This window comes from Lipophrys pholis, assembly GCF_963383615.2.
Source record: "Lipophrys pholis genome assembly, chromosome: 17".
NCBI classification, from domain to species: domain Eukaryota; kingdom Metazoa; phylum Chordata; class Actinopteri; order Blenniiformes; family Blenniidae; genus Lipophrys; species Lipophrys pholis.
This window is the reverse complement of record NC_137643.1, coordinates 26,253,235-26,271,476: the sequence shown is the minus strand read 5'-3', so window position 1 is coordinate 26,271,476 and position 18,242 is coordinate 26,253,235. Positions and strand designations below refer to the sequence as shown.

Below are 18,242 nucleotides of genomic sequence, written 5' to 3'. Positions count from 1 at the left end.
AGGAAACCATAAACAACATCGCAGCAGGAGCCGCTAAGGTTTCCTGCAGGTTGACGGAGAGCAGTCGTTACTCGGTACTTCAGTTACCTGGTACGTCAGCGGTACCGGCGACATGGAGGTCGTGTACGTGTACACGCGGCTGCGTCGCGAGCTGGGCCGGCAGTGTTTGTTCTCCGACCGGAGCGCCGAGCTGCTGGCGGACGTTCCGCCTGAGCCCGACCGGGGCCTGCGGTTCATCCAGCGGGGCAGGCGGGACCAGGGCCTGCAGGCCTGCTGGGCCGTGTCCGAGCACCAGGTGAGGCCACCGGAACCGGGTCGAGACGTTCACACGATGCTCAGCTCAGATGAAACTGAAAACAAAAACACTTTAAGAGAATCAAAAGTGTTTCTGCTTTGGAGACTTCAGATTATGGACCCGGCCCAGATTGGTCCAGGTCAAGTCTAGACCCGGTCCAGATCAGGTGTGTTTGTGGTTTCAGGTGAACACAGAGCGCTTCGAGTCGGGGAGCCGCGGGATAAACCACGTGGAGGGTGGGTGGCCCAAAGACATAAACCCCGATGACATGGAACAAACCAGTCGCTTCAGGAAGAAGGTCGAGAAGGACGAGAGCTACCTCGACGCCATCCCGCGGCTGGGCAGCGTGAGACCACCTCAGACCATATCAGACCACCTCAGACCATATCGGACCACCTCAGACCATATCGGACCATATCAGACCACCTCAGACCACATCAGACCATATCAGACCACATCGGACCACCTCAGACCATATCAGACCATATCAGACCACATCAGACCATATCGGACCACCTCAGACCATATCAGACCACCTCAGACCATATCAGACCACACACAGAACCATGTAGAACCTCATCTGCTCAAATTAGACCACATAGGACCACACCAGTCCAGATGGGCCCAGCAGAGGGTTGACGGAGTTCTGTTCCAGGGCAGGTGATGGAGCACAACCTCAGACAGAACAACACCATGAACATCTATCAGGACTGTTTTGAGGAGGAGGAGGTGGAGGAGCGCCAGGAGCCGCCGTCTGCCAAGACCATCAACGTGTTCAGGTACAGGCGTCGTCGGCCAATCGTCACGTTGCTCGGTTTACGAACACTGACTGGCTGTCCCTCGGTCCCCCAGAGACCCGAATGAGGTGAAGCGCACTGTCAGCGGCCTGTCGTGGCACCCGGATGGAGGCCGACGACTGGCAGCGGCATACTCCTGCCTGGAGTTCCAGAGGAGTGGCGTAGACTTGAGTCTGGACTCCTACATCTGGGACGTGGGTGAGTGGGTCAGCCTGCGGGCCTGGTTCTGCTGGTTCTGATGTGTCGGGGCGCTCAACAGACCTGGTCTGTTTTTCAGAGAACTCGAACAGACCAGAGATGACCCTGAAGCCGCCGTCCCACCTCGTCTGTCTGGACTACAACCCCAAAGACTCGCACACGCTGGCCGGCGGCAGCTACAGCGGTCAGATCGGTGGGTTCAGGTCTCCTCTCGCCGTCCAGCATCATGACAGCCGCCATGTTTAACCCGACAGGGCGTTGCTTTCAGTGTTCTGGGACACCCGGAGAGGCGGCCAGCCGGTGGAACTTTCATCTGTGGAGCAAAGTCACACAGACCCGGTTTACAAGGTCATCTGGCTGCAGTCCAAGACCGGGACCGACGCCTTCTCCGCCTCCACTGATGGACAGGTGAGTTGACGGAGATGCAGTGTGACGGACATGTGACGTGATGGAGGCGCAGTGTGACGGACAGATGAGGTGACGGACAGATGAGGTGATGGAGACGCAGTGTGACGGACAGATGAGGTGATGGAGACGCAGTGTGACGGACAGATGAGGTGATGGAGGCGCAGTGTGACGGACAAGTGACGTGATGGAGGCGCAGTGTGACGGACAGATGAGGTGATGGAGATGCAGTGTGACGGACAGGTGAGGTGATGGAGGCGCAGTGTGACGGACAGATGAGGTGACGGACAGGTGAGGTGACGGACAGGTGAGGTGATGGAGACGCAGTGTGACGGACAGGTGACGGACAGGTGACGTGATGGAGGCGCAGTGTGACAGACAAGTGACGTGATGGAGGCGCAGTGTGATGGACAGATGAGGTGACGGACAGGTGAGGTGATGGAGGCGCAGTGTGACGGACAGATGAGGTGACGGACAGGTGAGGTGACGGACAGGTGAGGTGATGGAGACGCAGTGTGACGGACAGGTGACGTGATGGAGGCGCAGTGTGACAGACAAGTGACGTGATGGAGGCGCAGCGTGATGGACAGATGAGGTGACGGACAGATGAGGTGACGGACAGGTGAGGTGATGGAGGCGCAGTGTAACGGACAAGTGACGTGATGGAGGCGCAGTGTGATGGACAGGTGACGTGATGGAGACGCAGTGTGACGGACAGATGAGGTGATGGAGACGCAGTGTGACGGACAGATGAGGTGATGGAGGCGCAGTGTGACGGACAAGTGACGTGATGGAGGCGCAGTGTGACGGACAGATGAGGTGATGGAGATGCAGTGTGACGGACAGGTGACGTGATGGAGGCGCAGTGTGACGGACAGATGAGGTGACGGACAGGTGAGGTGACGGACAGGTGAGGTGATGGAGACGCAGTGTGACGGACAGGTGACGGACAGGTGACGTGATGGAGGCGCAGTGTGACAGACAAGTGACGTGATGGAGGCGCAGTGTGATGGACAGATGAGGTGACGGACAGGTGAGGTGATGGAGGCGCAGTGTGACGGACAGATGAGGTGACGGACAGGTGAGGTGACGGACAGGTGAGGTGATGGAGACGCAGTGTGACGGACAGGTGACGTGATGGAGGCGCAGTGTGACAGACAAGTGACGTGATGGAGGCGCAGCGTGATGGACAGATGAGGTGACGGACAGATGAGGTGACGGACAGGTGAGGTGATGGAGGCGCAGTGTAACGGACAAGTGACGTGATGGAGGCGCAGTGTGATGGACAGGTGACGTGATGGAGACGCAGTGTGACGGACAGGTGAGGTGATGGAGACGCAGTGTGACGGACAGGTGAGGTGATGGAGACGCAGTGTGACGGACAGATGAGGTGACGGAGATGCAGTGTGACGGACAGATGAGGTGACGGACAGGTGAGGTGATGGAGGCGCAGTGTAACGGACAAGTGACGTGATGGAGGCGCAGTGTGATGGACAGGTGACGTGAGGGAGGCGCAGTGTGATGGACAGGTGACGTGAGGGAGGCGCAGTGTAACGGACAGATGAGGTGACGGACAGGTGAGGTGATGGAGGCGCAGTGTAACGGACAAGTGACGTGATGGAGGCGCAGTGTGACTGACAGATGAGGTGATGGAGACGCAGTGTGACGGACAGGTGTCCTCATCAGGTCCTGTGGTGGGATGTGCGCCGGCTCACTGAGCCTACAGAGCGTCTGGTTCTGGATCTGAGTCGGGAAGGAAACCTGGACCGGGCGATAGGAGCCATCTCTCTGGAGTTTGAGGCCACAATGGTAAGATGCTCTGATCCGCTAAGCCTGCTCATGCTAAAGCTGCTAATACTAAAGCTGCTCTGTTAAAGCTGCTCTGTTAAAGCTGCTCTGTTAAAGCTGCTGAGGCTAAAGCTGGTAACGTACAGGCAGATCAGAGACAATGTTGGCCGGTACAGAGTCACTGAACCTGGTTGGTTTCGATCTGTGATCACAGTCATTGTGTGAAAATCGAAAATTGTCCTCATGTCTCTGCAGCCGACGAAGTTCATGTTAGGCACCGAGCAGGGTCTGGTGGTCTCCTGCAACAGGAAAGCAAAGACGGCAGCCGAGAAGATCGTGAGCACGTACGACGGCCACCACGGCCCTGTCTACGCCCTGCAGAGGAACCCCTTCTTCCCCAAGAACTTCCTGACCGTCGGCGACTGGACGGCCCGCATCTGGTCCGAGGACATCAAGGAGTCCTCCATCATGTGGACCAGGTGGGAACCCGACATGAACCAGGGTCTACGTTCCCCCGCCAATCTGCAACCGACTGCGTTCTGACAATCTGTTGCTTTGTTGCTTTTTTCTGTGCTTCTATCCAATATCCACCAACCAGACCAGCAGAACGTCCAACCCTTTGATCCCCCGTCCGTCACCACGACAACGCTCTTTCATGTAACCATTGTTTTTGTCTGATCATCCACATGACACGGCGTTTCAGAAGAATAAAATCACTTTTTTTTTTTAAAAGAATTCCAGAGTGGAGAAACTTGAAAACTCTGCCTCTCCTCTGACGTATGGACAGACAAGACGCACATTAGCTGAAAACAATGATGTCATGGCCCAAACACTCAACCTATAACCCTGCGACTCTCTCCGTAACCTCGCTTAACAACAACATGGCGACCTACCTGCAGATGTTTCACATGTGGACAGAAAACTTTTCAAGAACGACTTCTTTTTGTTGTCATCAGTGTCATCAGGTGACTGTGTTGTATTTGGCGCTCTAGAAATATAATAGAATGGACTTGAACTGGGACCAGCACCAGACGGGTGTCATTCAGTGTTATGAGCCGACAGTCTGTGTGTTTGTTTCAGGTACCAGATGTCATACCTGACTGACGCCTGCTGGTCTCCCGTCAGGCCGGCGGTCTTCTTCTCGGTGAAGATGGACGGTGTGCTGGACGTGTGGGACATCCTGTTCAAACAGAGCGACGCCACCCTGAGTGTCAAGGTGCTCCGCCTCCACCTGCTGACCTGGTGGTGCTCCCTGTGTCTGCGGCGTGTTGATGTGGCCTTGTGTGTCCTCAGGTGTGCGATGGGGCGCTGTACAGCCTGCGTGTGCAGGAGAACGGACGTCTGGTGGTGTGCGGCTCCCAGCAGGGCGATGCCACGCTGCTGGAGGTCTGTGGAGGACTGTCTACTGTCCAGAGGAACGAGAAGAGTCTGCTGGCTGCTGTGAGGAGCGCACACACACACACACACACACACACACACACACACACTTACAAGTCCTGTGTGTGTGTCCAGATGTTTGAGCGGGAGACCAAGAGGGAGAAGATCCTGGAGGCGCGACAGAGGGAGCTGCGTTTGAAGGAGAGGAGTCGATCGGAGCAGAGCAGAGAGGAGGAGGCAGGAGGACGGGAGGAGGAGCAGGAGGAGCCACAACTACTGCTGGACAGAGTCCAGAGAGACTTCTACACCCTAACACAGCTGAGGAGAAAGGAGGACAAGGAGCAGTGGGTGAGGAGGAGCAGAAGGGAGGGGTAGTGGGTGAGGAGGAGCAGAAGGGAGGGGATGAGGAAGAAGTTTTAGTTTTGACTCTATCTTTTCTAGGAAAAAGAAGTCTGTGAAGAAAAAGAAGTGGAAGAACACTGAAGAGGAGGAGAAGGAGGCACTCCTGCTGTTTTCATTGGCTCCTGCTGTTTTCATTGGCTCCTGGTGTTTGTGTTGTTTTGGAGCCGATAAAAGAAATCAGGTTTTTATTTGTGTATTTCCACAACAGTACAATGATGAAATAAAGAGAAAAAGGAAGAAAGAAAGAGTTTGAGGTTTGAGTTTAAATAAATACAATCAGTAAAGTAGTTTTTTTACTCTTTTAATCACCTTCACTTTGTCAGTGTTTAATTGTGAAATTGTCATTTGAACTCATGAAAAACAATAGAGCAGTTTTCTTTCAACAGCGTTTGCAACAATGAATATATAATACTTTGACATCCGGGCTGTTAGCGGAGCCACGCTGCGTGATGACGTGTTTGCACACGTGCTTGCTGACGTCAGGACTCAGCCGCTCGAACCCGGAAACGTCGGCTTTGTTTACATGGCGCCCTTTGTTCGATGAGCCTGGATCATGTCGGAGGGGCAGAAGGAGGAGGTGCAGCCGCAGCAGCAGCAGCCGGGGAGCCGCAGCCTGCACACCGCCGCGGAGCTCCAGCTGGCCGCCGCCGTGCAGGACGTCCTCCGCCTGCTGCGGGAGCGCTGCGGGGCGGAGCTGAGGGAGCTGCGGAGGCTGCTGACGGAGCGCCTCTCCTCCGCCGTGGAGCTCATCCTCACCGCGGTGCAGGAGAGCCGAGAGTCCGCGGAGAGAGCCGCAGCGGATCCCGGTGGAGGTGAGTCCCTGATCCGGGCACAGGCGGAAAGTAACGAAGTACATTTACTCAAGTACTGCTGATTACCTCCTGCTTGCAGACGTGTTCGTGGGTTTCTGCTGACATTCCAAAACCATGTCACATTATATTGTCTCGAGGTGTGAATGTGAGTGCGTGTGGTTGTTTGTCCTGTGATGGACCGAAGACCTGGACAGGTGAACCTGTCCTCAACTGTGTTGCCATATGTTCCTTGAAAAAGTAATCTGATTACTGATTCTCGTTACTTCTCGTAACATCACTTTACTGATTACTTGCTTTTAAAAGTAACTAAGTTAGATTACGAGTTCCCACTGAGCAAAAAATGTTTCAAAAGACAATTCTCTACATCCAGAATAGACCTGGGGGAGGAGAAGTCATCAGTCCATCCCAGGATGTGGGAGGAAAGCAGAGTATCCAGAGGTAACCCCTGCGTAGGCGAGGAGAACGTCGAACTCTGCAAACATCCCCAGCTTGATTTAAACCCTCTACAATCTCGCTGGGAGGCTAAAGCGCCAACCACAGAACCACTATCAGATGATACAAGGACCGTCATTGAGTCCTGCTATAGATTTTGAACTTTGACTCTGAATGAGACTATTGACAAAAGAGTGCCAAAAAACCATATATTTATATACATGCTTGTATTTACAAAATCAAAAGTTATCAAGGTGGTGAGTTTCTCCATCTAGGCTTAAAAAGTTCCGCGCCTCGTGACCAAAACAAAAAATGGTCATAACTCAGACATTATGCATTAAACTGCTCATGCTGTCTCCTCTGCCTCATTATTATTGTTGTTATTATTTAGACGACAAATCAGCCATTTTCATGCTTGTGACCTCTCTTTGCTCTGATTCTGAGTGTCTTTAGATGTCAATCATTTTTATGTGTCATTTACAGTGTTGCCCCAGTTGCCTTGAAAAAGTAGTCAATTACTGATTACTAGTTACTACTCTAAAAGGTAATTTAATTACTTTACTGAGTACTTGTTTTCCAAAGTAACTAAGTTAGATTAAAAATCCCCTTTGAGTTACTTTCAGCAGCTGCCACAACACAACACCCCCCACCGTCTCAACATAAAAATGACACCGGTTTTGCCAAAACCTCTGTTCTGATCCCCGCCGGGCCTCCTGCTGATACATATTGAACCTTTGACCTTCATTCTTTGTTGTATTTATATCTGAATCACGGTTTTACTATCAGATTTTTACTATTACTGGTATTTATTTACCCGATGATGTAGTTGTAGTCTGTTGCTTCACTATTTATCTGTGTACAGACCCTTTCCAAAAAACTAGAATATCATCGAAAAGTTGATTTATTTCCATAATGCCATTCAAAAAGTTACACTTTCATAGATTACAGATTTAAGGCCCATAATTCAAACAATTTGTTGTATTTATTTGTTTATTTTGTCAGAATTTGGGCTTCCAGCTCATAAAACTCATGAAAAGAGGAATTCAAACAGTTAGAACACTGTGAAGAGAACCACCATTTACTCTCTTTTTCCAGGAAAAAAAGGAAAGAAATTAGAATCACATGAACTCAATCAAAATATGGAACTTTCCAAACAATATGTCAGTCTTCAATACTTGTTGGAATCCCTTTGCCTTCATCACTGCCTCGGTGCGCCGTGGCATTGAGGCAGTCAGCCTGTGGCATTGAGGCAGTCAGCCTGTGGCATTGAGGCAGTCAGCCTGTGGCATTGAGGCAGTCAGCCTGTGGTATTGAGGCCTATCAGCCTGTGGCATTGAGGCAGTCAGCCTGTGGCATTGAGGCAGTCAGCCTGTGGCATTGAGGCAGTCGGCCTGTGGCATTGAGGCCGTCGGCCTGTGGCATTGAGGCAGTCAGCCTGTGGCATTGAGGCAGTCGGCCTGTGGCATTGAGGCAGTCAGCCTGTGGCATTGAGGCCGTCGGCCTGTGGCATTGAGGCCTATCAGCCTGTGGCATTGAGGCAGTCGGCCTGTGGCATTGAGGCAGTCGGCCTGTGGCATTGAGGCCGTCGGCCTGTGGCATTGAGGCAGTCGGCCTGTGGCATTGAGGCCGTCGGCCTGTGGCATTGAGGCCGTCGGCCTGTGGCATTGAGGCCGTCGGCCTGTGGCATTGAGGCAGTCGGCCTGTGGCATTGAGGCCGTCGGCCTGTGGCATTGAGGCCGTCGGCCTGTGGCATTGAGGCCTATCAGCCTGTGGCATTGAGGCAGTCGGCCTGTGGCATTGAGGCCGTCGGCCTGTGGCATGGAGGCCTATCAGCCTGTGGCATTGAGGCAGTCGGCCTGTGGCATGGAGGCCTATCAGCCTGTGGCATTGAGGCAGTCGGCCTGTGGCATTGAGGCAGTCGGCCTGTGGCATTGAGGCCGTCGGCCTGTGGCATTGAGGCCTATCAGCCTGTGGCATTGAGGCAGTCGGCCTGTGGCATTGAGGCCTATCAGCCTGTGGCATTGAGGCAGTCAGCCTGTGGCATTGAGGCAGTCGGCCTGTGGCATTGAGGCCGTCGGCCTGTGGCATTGAGGCCTATCAGCCTGTGGCATTGAGGCAGTCGGCCTGTGGCATTGAGGCCTATCAGCCTGTGGCATTGAGGCAGTCAGCCTGTGGCATTGCCCGGGAGGGATGGAAGCCCAGATTTCCTTGATGCTCGCTGTCAGCTCTTCTTTGTTGTTGGGTCTGGTGGCCTCATGTTCCTCTCCATTATACCCCAGAGGGTCTCAGGGGGCTTCAGGTCTGGCCAGTCGGCTGGCCAGTCAAGCACTGTGATGGCACGGGGGCATCAAAGCAGGTTTAGGTGCTTCTGGCGGCAGGGCCAGGGCCAGGGCCAGGGCCAGGGCCAGGGCCAGGGCCAGGGCCAGGGCCAGGGCCAGGTCCTGCTGGAAGAGGAACTCTGCACCTCCACACAGATCCTCAGCAGAAGGAATCATGAAGTCCTGGGAAACATTCTGCTGGACTGTTGCGGTGACCTTGGATTTAAGAAAGCAGAGTTTATTGCATTGCACTCCAAACCATGACTGACTGTAGAGATTTCACTCTTGACCTCAAGCAGTCTGGGTTCTGTTCCTCACCCGTCTTGGACCTTGATTCCCCAATGAAAGGGACACTTTACTTTCAAGGGAAAAGAGGACCTTGGACCACTGGCCAGCAGTCCAGTCCTTCTTCTCCTTGGCCCAGTTGAGACTCTTCCTCTGTTGGCTCAGGCTCAGAAGGGGTTTGACCCGAAGAACCCCACAGTTGGAGCTCATCTCCCAGATGGTTCTGAATGTAGAGGTTTTTGAAGCTGTGCCTCCTGCTTCTATCCACTCTTCTGGAACTCTGCCAGATTCTTCAATCTTTTCTGTTCCACTAGAATTTCCATTGCCATGCTTGGACCCAGCGCTCTGTGAGCAGCCAGCCTCCTGAGCTGGAGGGTTTGTGGACCCAGCGCTCTGTGAGCAGCCAGCCTCCTGAGCTGGAGGGTTTGTGGACCCAGCGCTCTGTGAGCAGCCAGCCTCCTGAGCTGGAGGGTTTGTGGACCCAGCGCTCTGTGAGCAGCCAGCCTCCTGAGCTGGAGGGTTTGTGGCTTCCCCTTCCTATGGAGGGGATCAGTGATGGTCTTCTGGACAGTTGTCACGTTTGCAGTCTTCCCCATGTTCAACCCAACTGAAGCAATTTAATGACACCTGGGGGAACCTGTGCAGGTGCTTTAGTAGATGATTAGTGTGACACTCAGTTTAAAACATTCATTCATGCCCGGCAGAATTTGGGCTGTTTTCTTCACAGTATTCTAATTTTTTGGATTCCTGTTTTCATGAGTTTTATGAAGCTGGATTTCCTCTTCTCCAGATAAGTTCAGGATTAACTCTGGTTTTCTGTACTACGACTCTCGCTCACTTCTCACCAGGATAAATCACCATGGTAACAGATGCTGGATGTTTAACCTGCTCCGGAGCAGGTTATGTTCTGGATAAGAGGTCAGAGCTCCGCCTCCTGACCAATCAGATCTCTTGGAAAATGCCCCGCCCATTCTTCAGTGATGGTGATTGGTGGGCAGGTTGAGCTCTGAGCTGCAGCAGAGAGGAGATGATCAATTAATTTAGAGATCTTTTTGACATAATAAAATAAATCCTGGTCTCTGAGGCTCTGAAGGAGGTTCTGGTTCTGGACTTGTTCCAGGTTCTGTTGATCTGGAATAATGAGGTTCATGATCACACCTGACAGAACTGCAGAACCATGAATTGATGGAACCAGAACTCCTGGTGTCGTCACGGTGATGAATTAATATTCCAACATCAAACACTCAAAACAACTGGATAGAAAATATAAACTTAAGAAGATCAGTGAGGAAGTTCAGCCCGACACGTTTCTGCTGGAATAAAGTGAAACTGATTGATTAGCAGACGTGCTGTCCGTTCATATCGCTGATAAATTAATCTGGTATAATCTCACCAAGTCAGGATTACCAGTCAGGAAGGTTCTGGCTGCAGCAGCAGTGTTGCTTTGAGCTGCTGGATGTTTGAATTCTTCATAATCTCAGAGATTAACTGCTCCTTCAGTAAATCTGTAAACTGCTCTGCAGGGTTTCTCTGTGTGTGATTGGTCAGACGCTGCAAGCTCCGCCCCTTTCATGTGAAGGTCTGGGTTGAACTAGTGAGTTGATAACCTGCTTGGTAGTAACGAGGATCAGGATCACTCACATCTCGATCAGTCAACCAGGAAACAGAGAGAGATCCTGGATCTGTTGATCAGGGTTCCTAGTCCAGACCTCTGGGAACCCAAATTATGTCAAAATAAACAAATAAATACTTGAAATTGTTTGAATTGTGGGACCTGAATCTGTAATCTATGAAAATTTTACTTTTTGAATGTCATTATAGAAATATACTTTTCCATGATATTCAAATTTTTTGGAAAGGGTCTGTATTTATTTGTACTGCCGGCTCTTTGCAACCTTTAAATTTAAAGGATCTCTCTCTGCGCTCACTGCCTCTATCTGTCGCTCGCTGTGACACCCTTGATCTCTCAGCACGCCGTGACGTTGAGTTTTGGCACTTTGGGGGTGGGCCTTGCATAGACGGCCTCTTAATCCCCCCTCCTTTCTGATTGGTCACTTTAAACATCATCGTTAGAGGTACAGTAGAGGCTATCAAGGCTGTTATCTCAGATTTCATTAGATTTTATACTGGGACCAATGTAATTAAGCTCGTTTTTTTGTTTTCTTTTAATTCTGCCAGCTAAACTGACTACTGGTCAACGCCTAATTTTCCTAAATCTGGGTTCACAGAAATGTAAATTTAATTCAATAAGTAATATTAAAATCGTATTCATTAGTTCTATTGATAGTCTGTCATTAACTTGATGACCGGGAAACAGTGACATTTAAAGTGGCCAATCAGAAAGGAGGAGGGATCACAAGCAATATTATGCAATGCCCGCCCCCAAAGTGCCAAAACTCAACATGACGGCGTGCCGAGAGATCACAGAAGTTACAGCAAGCGACAGACCAAGACAGCGAGTGCAGAAAGTCGTCTAACTGTGCACGATTACAGTTTTTATGTGCTTGTGATTTTGGCACTAAATTGACGCCATACCAGCGCCCTTCACAGGATAAAGTTGTAGAAGATGAATGATTGGATGCCTCCATGGCTGTGTGATGAGTATTTATTTATCATTTAACTTGTATAGCGCCTTTTCGCTGACAATAGCCCCAAAGCGCTTTACACAGCCCATTGGTGGCCGCAGCCGTGCAAGGCGCTGTCACTCCAATGGGAGCAGGTCGGGGTTCAGTGTCTTTCCCAAAGACACTTTGGCATGTAGGCAGGCAGAGAGGGGAATCAAAACTGCAACCTTCCGATTGGGAGACGACCGCTCGACCAAACAAGCTATGCTGCTGTATGGTGGGTGAAAGCTCCCCAAACTCCAGCTCGAAAGACATCGTGCAATAAAAATATATTCTTCAGACAGAATTCAGAAAATTCACAATCACATAAGTTAGTAGCCCCATGAAGACGTGTAGGAGGTGATTTTCACTCTGTGCTGCCTCCTCTGCAGGACTGTGTCTGACCATCGGCCTCCGCAGTCGGAAAGAGTCTTCGCCCGGCATCTCGTCCACGCAGGAGGACGTGTCTGAGCCGGAGCACCGGACGGACAGCCCCGCCCTGCAGGGGGACGGCGAGGCGGAGGCGCCTCACTGCTGCAGAGTGTGTCAGAAGTCTTTTGACAAGAAAGGCTTCCTGATGAAACATGTGGAGAAACACTGGAAGGAGTCTGAGTGCATCTGTGGTTTGTGTGGCGAGCGCCTGGAGTCCGGCGTCGGCCTGCGACTGCACCTGCAGAGTCACCGCGACCGCAGCCGCACCTGCGACATCTGCGGAAAGAAGTTCCCGTCCATCCGGGCGCAGGAGACGCACCGCAGGCTGCACACCGACGAGCGGCCCTTCGTCTGCAGCGTCTGCGGAAAAGGCTTCAACCAGAAGGGCAACATGGCCACGCACATGCGGACCCACACGGCGGAGAAGCCTTTCACCTGCGGGGTCTGCCCGCGAGAGTTCAGCCACGCCGGCTCACTGGAACGCCACGTGAAAACTCACGACGGACACACACCCTTCAGCTGCGAAGTTTGTGGGGAAAGCTTCGCCAAGAGCGGCGAGCTGAGGCGCCACGCTCAAAGCCACGAGGCCGACAAACCGCCCACCGCCGATAGCCGCCGCAGACCCGGTCTGCCTCCGTCCCACCGCTGCAAGGTCTGCGGCAACGCCTTCCATAACCAAGGGAACTTTGTACGGCACGCAGAGACGCATCTGAACCAGGCCGAGCTGGTGTGCGGCGTCTGCGGCGAGCAGTGCCAGTCCTCCGAGGGTCTGCAGCTCCACATCCAGAGCCACAGAGAGACCAGCAAGACCTGCCACATCTGCGGCATCAACTTCCGGGACATGGAGATCCACATGAGGACGCACACCGGGCAGAAGCCTTTCAGCTGCAGCCACTGCGGCAAAGACTTTCCCCGCAAAGGCTCCCTGGAGCGCCACATGAAGCTGCACGCCGGCGACCGGCCTTTCATCTGCGAGTTCTGCGGGAAGACCTTCATCGAAAACACTGTGCTGAAGAGGCACATCAAGAGCCACACGGGCGGTAAGCCACGCCTCTACTCCTGCGAGGTCTGCGGCAAGAAGTTCACCATGGGCCAGCACCTAGATGTGCACAAGAGGATCCACACCGGCGAGAAGCCGTACACCTGCCGCGTCTGCGGGAAGGCCTTCCGTCAGATCGGGAACCTGGACTCTCACATGAGGATCCACACTGGCGAGAAGCCCTTCATCTGCAGCCTCTGCGGGAAGAGGTTCCGCCAGAAGATCTCACTGGAGACACACGAGCGCTTCCACAAGAAGGAGAAGCCGTTCGGCTGCCAGCTGTGCAGCAAAGGCTTCGTGCAGAAGATCGACCTGAAGAGACATATGCTGACGCACACCGGCGAGAAACCCTACAGCTGCCCCGTCTGCGGCAAGCGCTACCAGGAGAAACGCTCCGTGGACTCGCACATGAAGGTCCACACTGGCGAGCGAGCCGCCGCCTCGGAGCCCTGCCTTAAGAGGCCTGATGGAGGACAAGCAGACTTCATCCAGCTGTGAGCGGCGCCCGTGGTGGTTCAGAACTGAACATCTCACCACATGAATCAGGTGACTTTTCTACTGATCTCTGATAATAAACATTTTCACAAGTTTCTGTCTCAAACACGTCATTTGATTTTCACAGCAGCTCCACATTCCTCCAAAGATATGAGAGAATAAGAATCCAAAGGCAGATTATTGCTTTAGCAACTGCTCCCTTTTTCAGTCATCCTGAGTTTCCCTGAACGCTCCGATGAGCGGGTTCCTTTAAATGTTGTCGCCTCAAGGAATTGTGGGGGAACATGAGCTGGTCTCCTTTGGTAAAGGAACCATCAGTGGTTCCTAGGCTAAAGGAGGTTCTAAAGGAAGCATCAGTGGGTCCTAGGCTAAAGGAGGTTCTAAAGGAAGCATCAGTGGTTCCTAGGTTAAAGGAGGTTCATAAAGGAAGCATCAGTGGTTCCTAGGCTAAAGGAGGTTCTAAAGGAAGCATCAGTGGTCCCTACGCTAAAGGAGGTTCTAAAGGAAGCATCAGTGGTCCCTAAGCTACAGGAGGTTCTAAAGGAAGCATCAGTGGTTCCTAGGCTAAAGGAGGTTCTAAAGGAAGCATCAGTTCCTATGCTAAAGGAGGTTCTAAAGGAAGCATCAGTGGTCCCTACGCTAAAGGAGGTTCCAAAGGAAGCTTCAGTGGTTCCTAAGCTACAGGAGGTTCTAAAGGAAGCGTCAATGGTTCCTAGGCTAAAGGAGGTTCTAAAGGAAGCGTCAATGGTTCCTAAGCTAAAGGAGATTCTAAAGGAAGCATCAGTGGTTCCTACGCTAAAGGAGGTTCTAAAGGAAGCATCAGTGGTTCATAGGCTAAAGGAGGTTCTAAAGGAAGCATCAGTGGTTCATAGGCTAAAGGAGGTTCTAAAGAAAGCATCAGTGGTTCCTAGGCTGAAGGAGGTTCTAAAGGAAGCATCAGTGGTTCCTAAGCGAAAGGAGGTTCTAAAGGAAGCATCAGTGGTCCCTACGCTAAAGGAGGTTCTAAATGAAGCGTCCATGTTTCCTAGGCTAAAGGAGGTTCTAAAGGAAGCGTCAGTGGTTCCTATGCTAAAGGGGTTCTAAAGGAAGCGTCAGTGGTTCCTACGCTACAGGAGGTTCTAAAGGAAGCGTTAGTGGTCCCTACGCTACAGGAGGTTCTAAAGGAAGCGTCAGTGGTTCCTACGCTACATGAGGTTCTAAAGGAAGCAGTGGTTCCTAGGCTAAAGGAGGTTCTAAAGGAAGCATCAGTGGTTCCTAAGCTACAGAAGGTTCTAAAGGAAGCGTCAGTGGTTCCTAAGCTAAAGGAGGTTCTAAAGGAAGCGTCAGTGGTTCCTAGGCTAAAGGAGGTTCTAAAGGAAGCAACGAGCCTCCTTTCCTTTGCTTATTGAGGATTCAGACGGTCCTCATCATGGCCGCCACACAGAACCCTTCCGGGGTGAAGGAGGAGTGATAGAGAAGGAGACAGGAGGGACAATTCGGACGTACCCCGGGACTCGGTAGTTTTATTTTGACAGTCACTGTAATAATCTAACTTAGTTGTCTGTCCACTAGAATGTCTGTTCTCCCATTGTTAATGTTTAGAGCGAATTGTTCTCTGCTGGGTGTGTGTGTGGTTTCATTACAAAAAGAAAACACCAACTAGTGGCCCAACATGTCAACTACATCCTTTTTAGTTTCTGTCATTTCCATGGACATTTTCATTTTTGAAATGCTGTTGCGTAAACGTCAACTTCTGAAACGAAAATGCAAAAACGATGCGTATTCACAAATGTGGCGGGATCAGCCAATCAGCTTTGTGCTGATTAGCAGAAACAGATTTCTCTGTTTTATTCTTCTGGTAAAAATAACTTATCATTAAGAAGAAAGCTTCAGGGAAGTTCGGCCATCTGAGCCAGAATCATTTCCACTCTGACAAGTTTCTGAGTCCGTCCTTCCTTTTTCAGCGGAGAGACAAACCGCTCCTCCTCCGCGCCGCCAGGGTTCACTGTTGCCGCGCCGCGTCGCTGTCTTCCAGGCGAAGCGTTGTCGACGCGGAACTCGGGAGTGTTTACGTCTTTGTTGTGCGGCGACTGAGTGCGGAGAACCCCGCAGAATGTGCGCCGTGCAGCTGCTGCGGGTGTCGGTCCACGAGCGGATGAGCGCCGCCGCCGCAGAGCTCCTGCTGCGGCTGGAGGACGGAGGAGAAGCGGCGGAGCTCCCGGCGCTGAGAGCGCTGCTCACCGAGCGACTGACGGCGGCTGCGGAGGAGATCGTCGCTCTGCTGGAGGAGACCGTGGTGGAGTACGAGGAGCGGCTGGAGCGCAAAGAGCGGGAGCTCCGGAGCCAGAGGAGGCTGCTGGACGCCGTGCTCAAGCCCAAAGTGCTGCTGAGCAGAGCAGGTCAGTCCCCGCCCGGCCCGCCGGGACGCGCCGGTGACACAGACAAGACTGACAGCCTGGTAGTACATTTCATTCAACCGCCCAGTGAACCGAGACTCCCCACACACTCACCTGCTCCTGAACGCATCACAGACTTCATCCAGTCATGAACCGCCTGAACTATTGTGCTGCTCTCTGATTGGCTGTGTGGGTATCTGCTGCTCTCTGATTGCTTCTAATTGTTTGTTTGTATTTTTCATCTTAGAGCTTTTGCCTCCTGACTCCAACCTGCAACCTTTACTGCACCATCAGGACCTGAACCAGTTGGACCCCGACCCTGCAGGCAGCGGGGCGTCCCGCCCGTCGACCCCTCGCTCGCCCTCCCCCTCCTACCAGCCAATCGCCTCGGCAAGCAGCGATGGTGAGCCGAACAGCGACTGGACGGGGCGGAGGGTGACCGTCAGACCGCTGCGGAGGAAGAGGCGGGGCCGGCCGCCGCTCGGTGTTTCGAGCAGACGGAGGCACTCGGCTCCCTCGCACAGCTTCAGCTGCTTCGTGTGTGGCCGCACGCTGCAGGGGAAGGGCTTTCTGCTCAAACACGTCACGCATGTCTGCGCAGCCGACCCGGACAACCGCTGCGGATTCTGCGGCGAGCGGCTGGAGTCGGCGGATGCGCTGAGGCTGCACCTGCAAACGCACCAAGAGAACAGCAAGACCTGCTCCTTCTGCGGGAAGACCTTCCACTCCATCCTGGCGCAGGAGCTGCACGTACGCCTGCACACTGGCGAGAAGCCGCACAGCTGCCACGTCTGCGGCAAGAAGTTCAGTCAGAAGGGAAACCTCACGTCGCACCTGCACGTGCACGCCGCCGAGAAGCCCTTCAAGTGCAAACAGTGCAGCCGTGCTTTTTGTCACATGACCTCGCTGGAGCGCCACATGGAGGAGCACAGCACGGCGGCCGTACACTCCTGCGACGTGTGCGTGCAGCAGTTCAACAGGAGGAGCAGCCTGCGCCGCCACATGGCCACACACCAGCAGGACGGAGGCCTCAAACTAAAACGCTTCCGCAGCTCAGCGCCGTCGTACCACTGCAAGGTGTGTGGCGACGCGTTTGAGCGCAAGAGCCTGCTGATGAAGCACGTGGAGACGCACCTGCAGGAGCCGACCTCCAGCTGCGGCCTCTGCGGACACCAGTACGAGTCCGCCGACAGCCTGGCCGCTCACCTGCGCTCCCACCGGGACGCCGGCAGCACCTGCGACACCTGCGGCAAGAGCTTCCCCGGCCAGTCGGCGCTGCAGATGCACATGCGCATCCACACCGGGGAGAAGCCGTACGCCTGCAGCTTCTGCGGGAAGTCTTTCAACCAGAGCGGGAACCTCAAGACGCACCTGAAAATCCACACCGGCGAGCGTGCCTTCTCCTGCAGCCTCTGTGGGAAGGGCTTCACGCAGAAGCAGACGCTGGACACGCACGTGCGTTTCCATAACAAGGAGCGGCGCTTCCTGTGCCAGGTGTGTGGGAAGGGCTTCATGCAGGACGTAGACCTGAAGAGACACATGCTGATACACACTGGAGAGAAGCCCTACCACTGCCACGTCTGCGGGAAGAGCTTCCAGGCCAAGCGCTCGCTCAACGGACACCTCAAAGTCCACCTGGCTGGCGGCGAGGGCGAAGCGGGCGGCGAGGGCGAGGAGGAGGGGCCCAACCCGCAAAGGACCGATGTTTTATATCATCCAGGACTCGTGCAGCTGTGAGGGGGGGGGGGGGGGGGGTTGTCACATGACTCCGACTGTACCTGTGAGGCCTTCACACACCCACAGACTGCAGAATACCGGACACACAACCCATCAGCTGTGCGTGCGTGCGTGTGTGCGTGCCAACAATAATAAAAGGGATGTGTGTGCTTCATGTTCTTCCTGAGCACAGCAATGTGTTCAGCGCGCTCAGCACTGCCCTCCACAGGGAGGAGGGAATACTGACCACATGGTCACTGTGCTTGCAGCTCTGATCAGAGCAGATGAGACTCTGGATCAGACTGATTTCTCACTGAAATGGACAGTAATAAGTCTTTTTTTTTTTTAAAAGGTGGTGGTGAGGGGGGGCACTTTTTGTTTTATATGGGTGTTTTTCTGTGATGATTCTCCAAAATGAAATGAATAAAAAGTCTCTGTTACCTGCAGTCGCTGTGTGGAGGTGAAGAGCAGCT

At 53.1% G+C, this 18,242-nt stretch overlaps 3 protein-coding genes across 4 annotated transcripts; all 3 read left to right on the top strand.

Annotated features, from left to right (window-relative positions):
• Positions 1 to 5,480, top strand: dnai2b (dynein, axonemal, intermediate chain 2b). Its single transcript, XM_080485378.1, has 12 exons — positions 1 to 295; positions 480 to 641; positions 956 to 1,074; positions 1,148 to 1,290; positions 1,370 to 1,483; positions 1,559 to 1,698; positions 3,382 to 3,504; positions 3,739 to 3,962; positions 4,564 to 4,699; positions 4,777 to 4,923; positions 4,996 to 5,208; positions 5,302 to 5,480. Exons 1-12 carry the CDS (start codon positions 113 to 115, stop codon positions 5,341 to 5,343), a joined length of 1,746 nt encoding a protein of 581 aa, XP_080341504.1. The 5' UTR covers positions 1 to 112; the 3' UTR covers positions 5,344 to 5,480.
• A 263-nt stretch (positions 5,481 to 5,743) lies between these two features.
• Positions 5,744 to 13,772, top strand: LOC308123100 (uncharacterized protein). Of its 2 annotated transcripts, XM_080485376.1 has the most exons (3): positions 5,800 to 6,074; positions 6,445 to 6,512; positions 12,105 to 13,772. In XM_080485376.1, exons 1-3 carry the CDS (start codon positions 5,803 to 5,805, stop codon positions 13,679 to 13,681), a joined length of 1,917 nt encoding a protein of 638 aa, XP_080341502.1. In that variant the 5' UTR covers positions 5,800 to 5,802; the 3' UTR covers positions 13,682 to 13,772. The 2 variants fall into 2 exon arrangements, with proteins under 2 accessions (XP_080341503.1, XP_080341502.1); XM_080485377.1 differs by lacking the exon at positions 6,445 to 6,512 and having other exon boundaries at positions 5,744 to 6,074.
• LOC308123102 (uncharacterized protein) lies at positions 13,712 to 18,214 on the top strand. Its single transcript, XM_080485379.1, has 3 exons — positions 13,712 to 13,729; positions 15,622 to 16,056; positions 16,301 to 18,214. The coding sequence occupies exons 2-3, from the start codon at positions 15,771 to 15,773 to the stop codon at positions 17,788 to 17,790; spliced, it is 1,776 nt and encodes a 591-aa protein (XP_080341505.1). The 5' UTR covers positions 13,712 to 13,729; positions 15,622 to 15,770; the 3' UTR covers positions 17,791 to 18,214.
• The last annotated feature ends 28 nt before the right edge of the window (positions 18,215 to 18,242 follow it).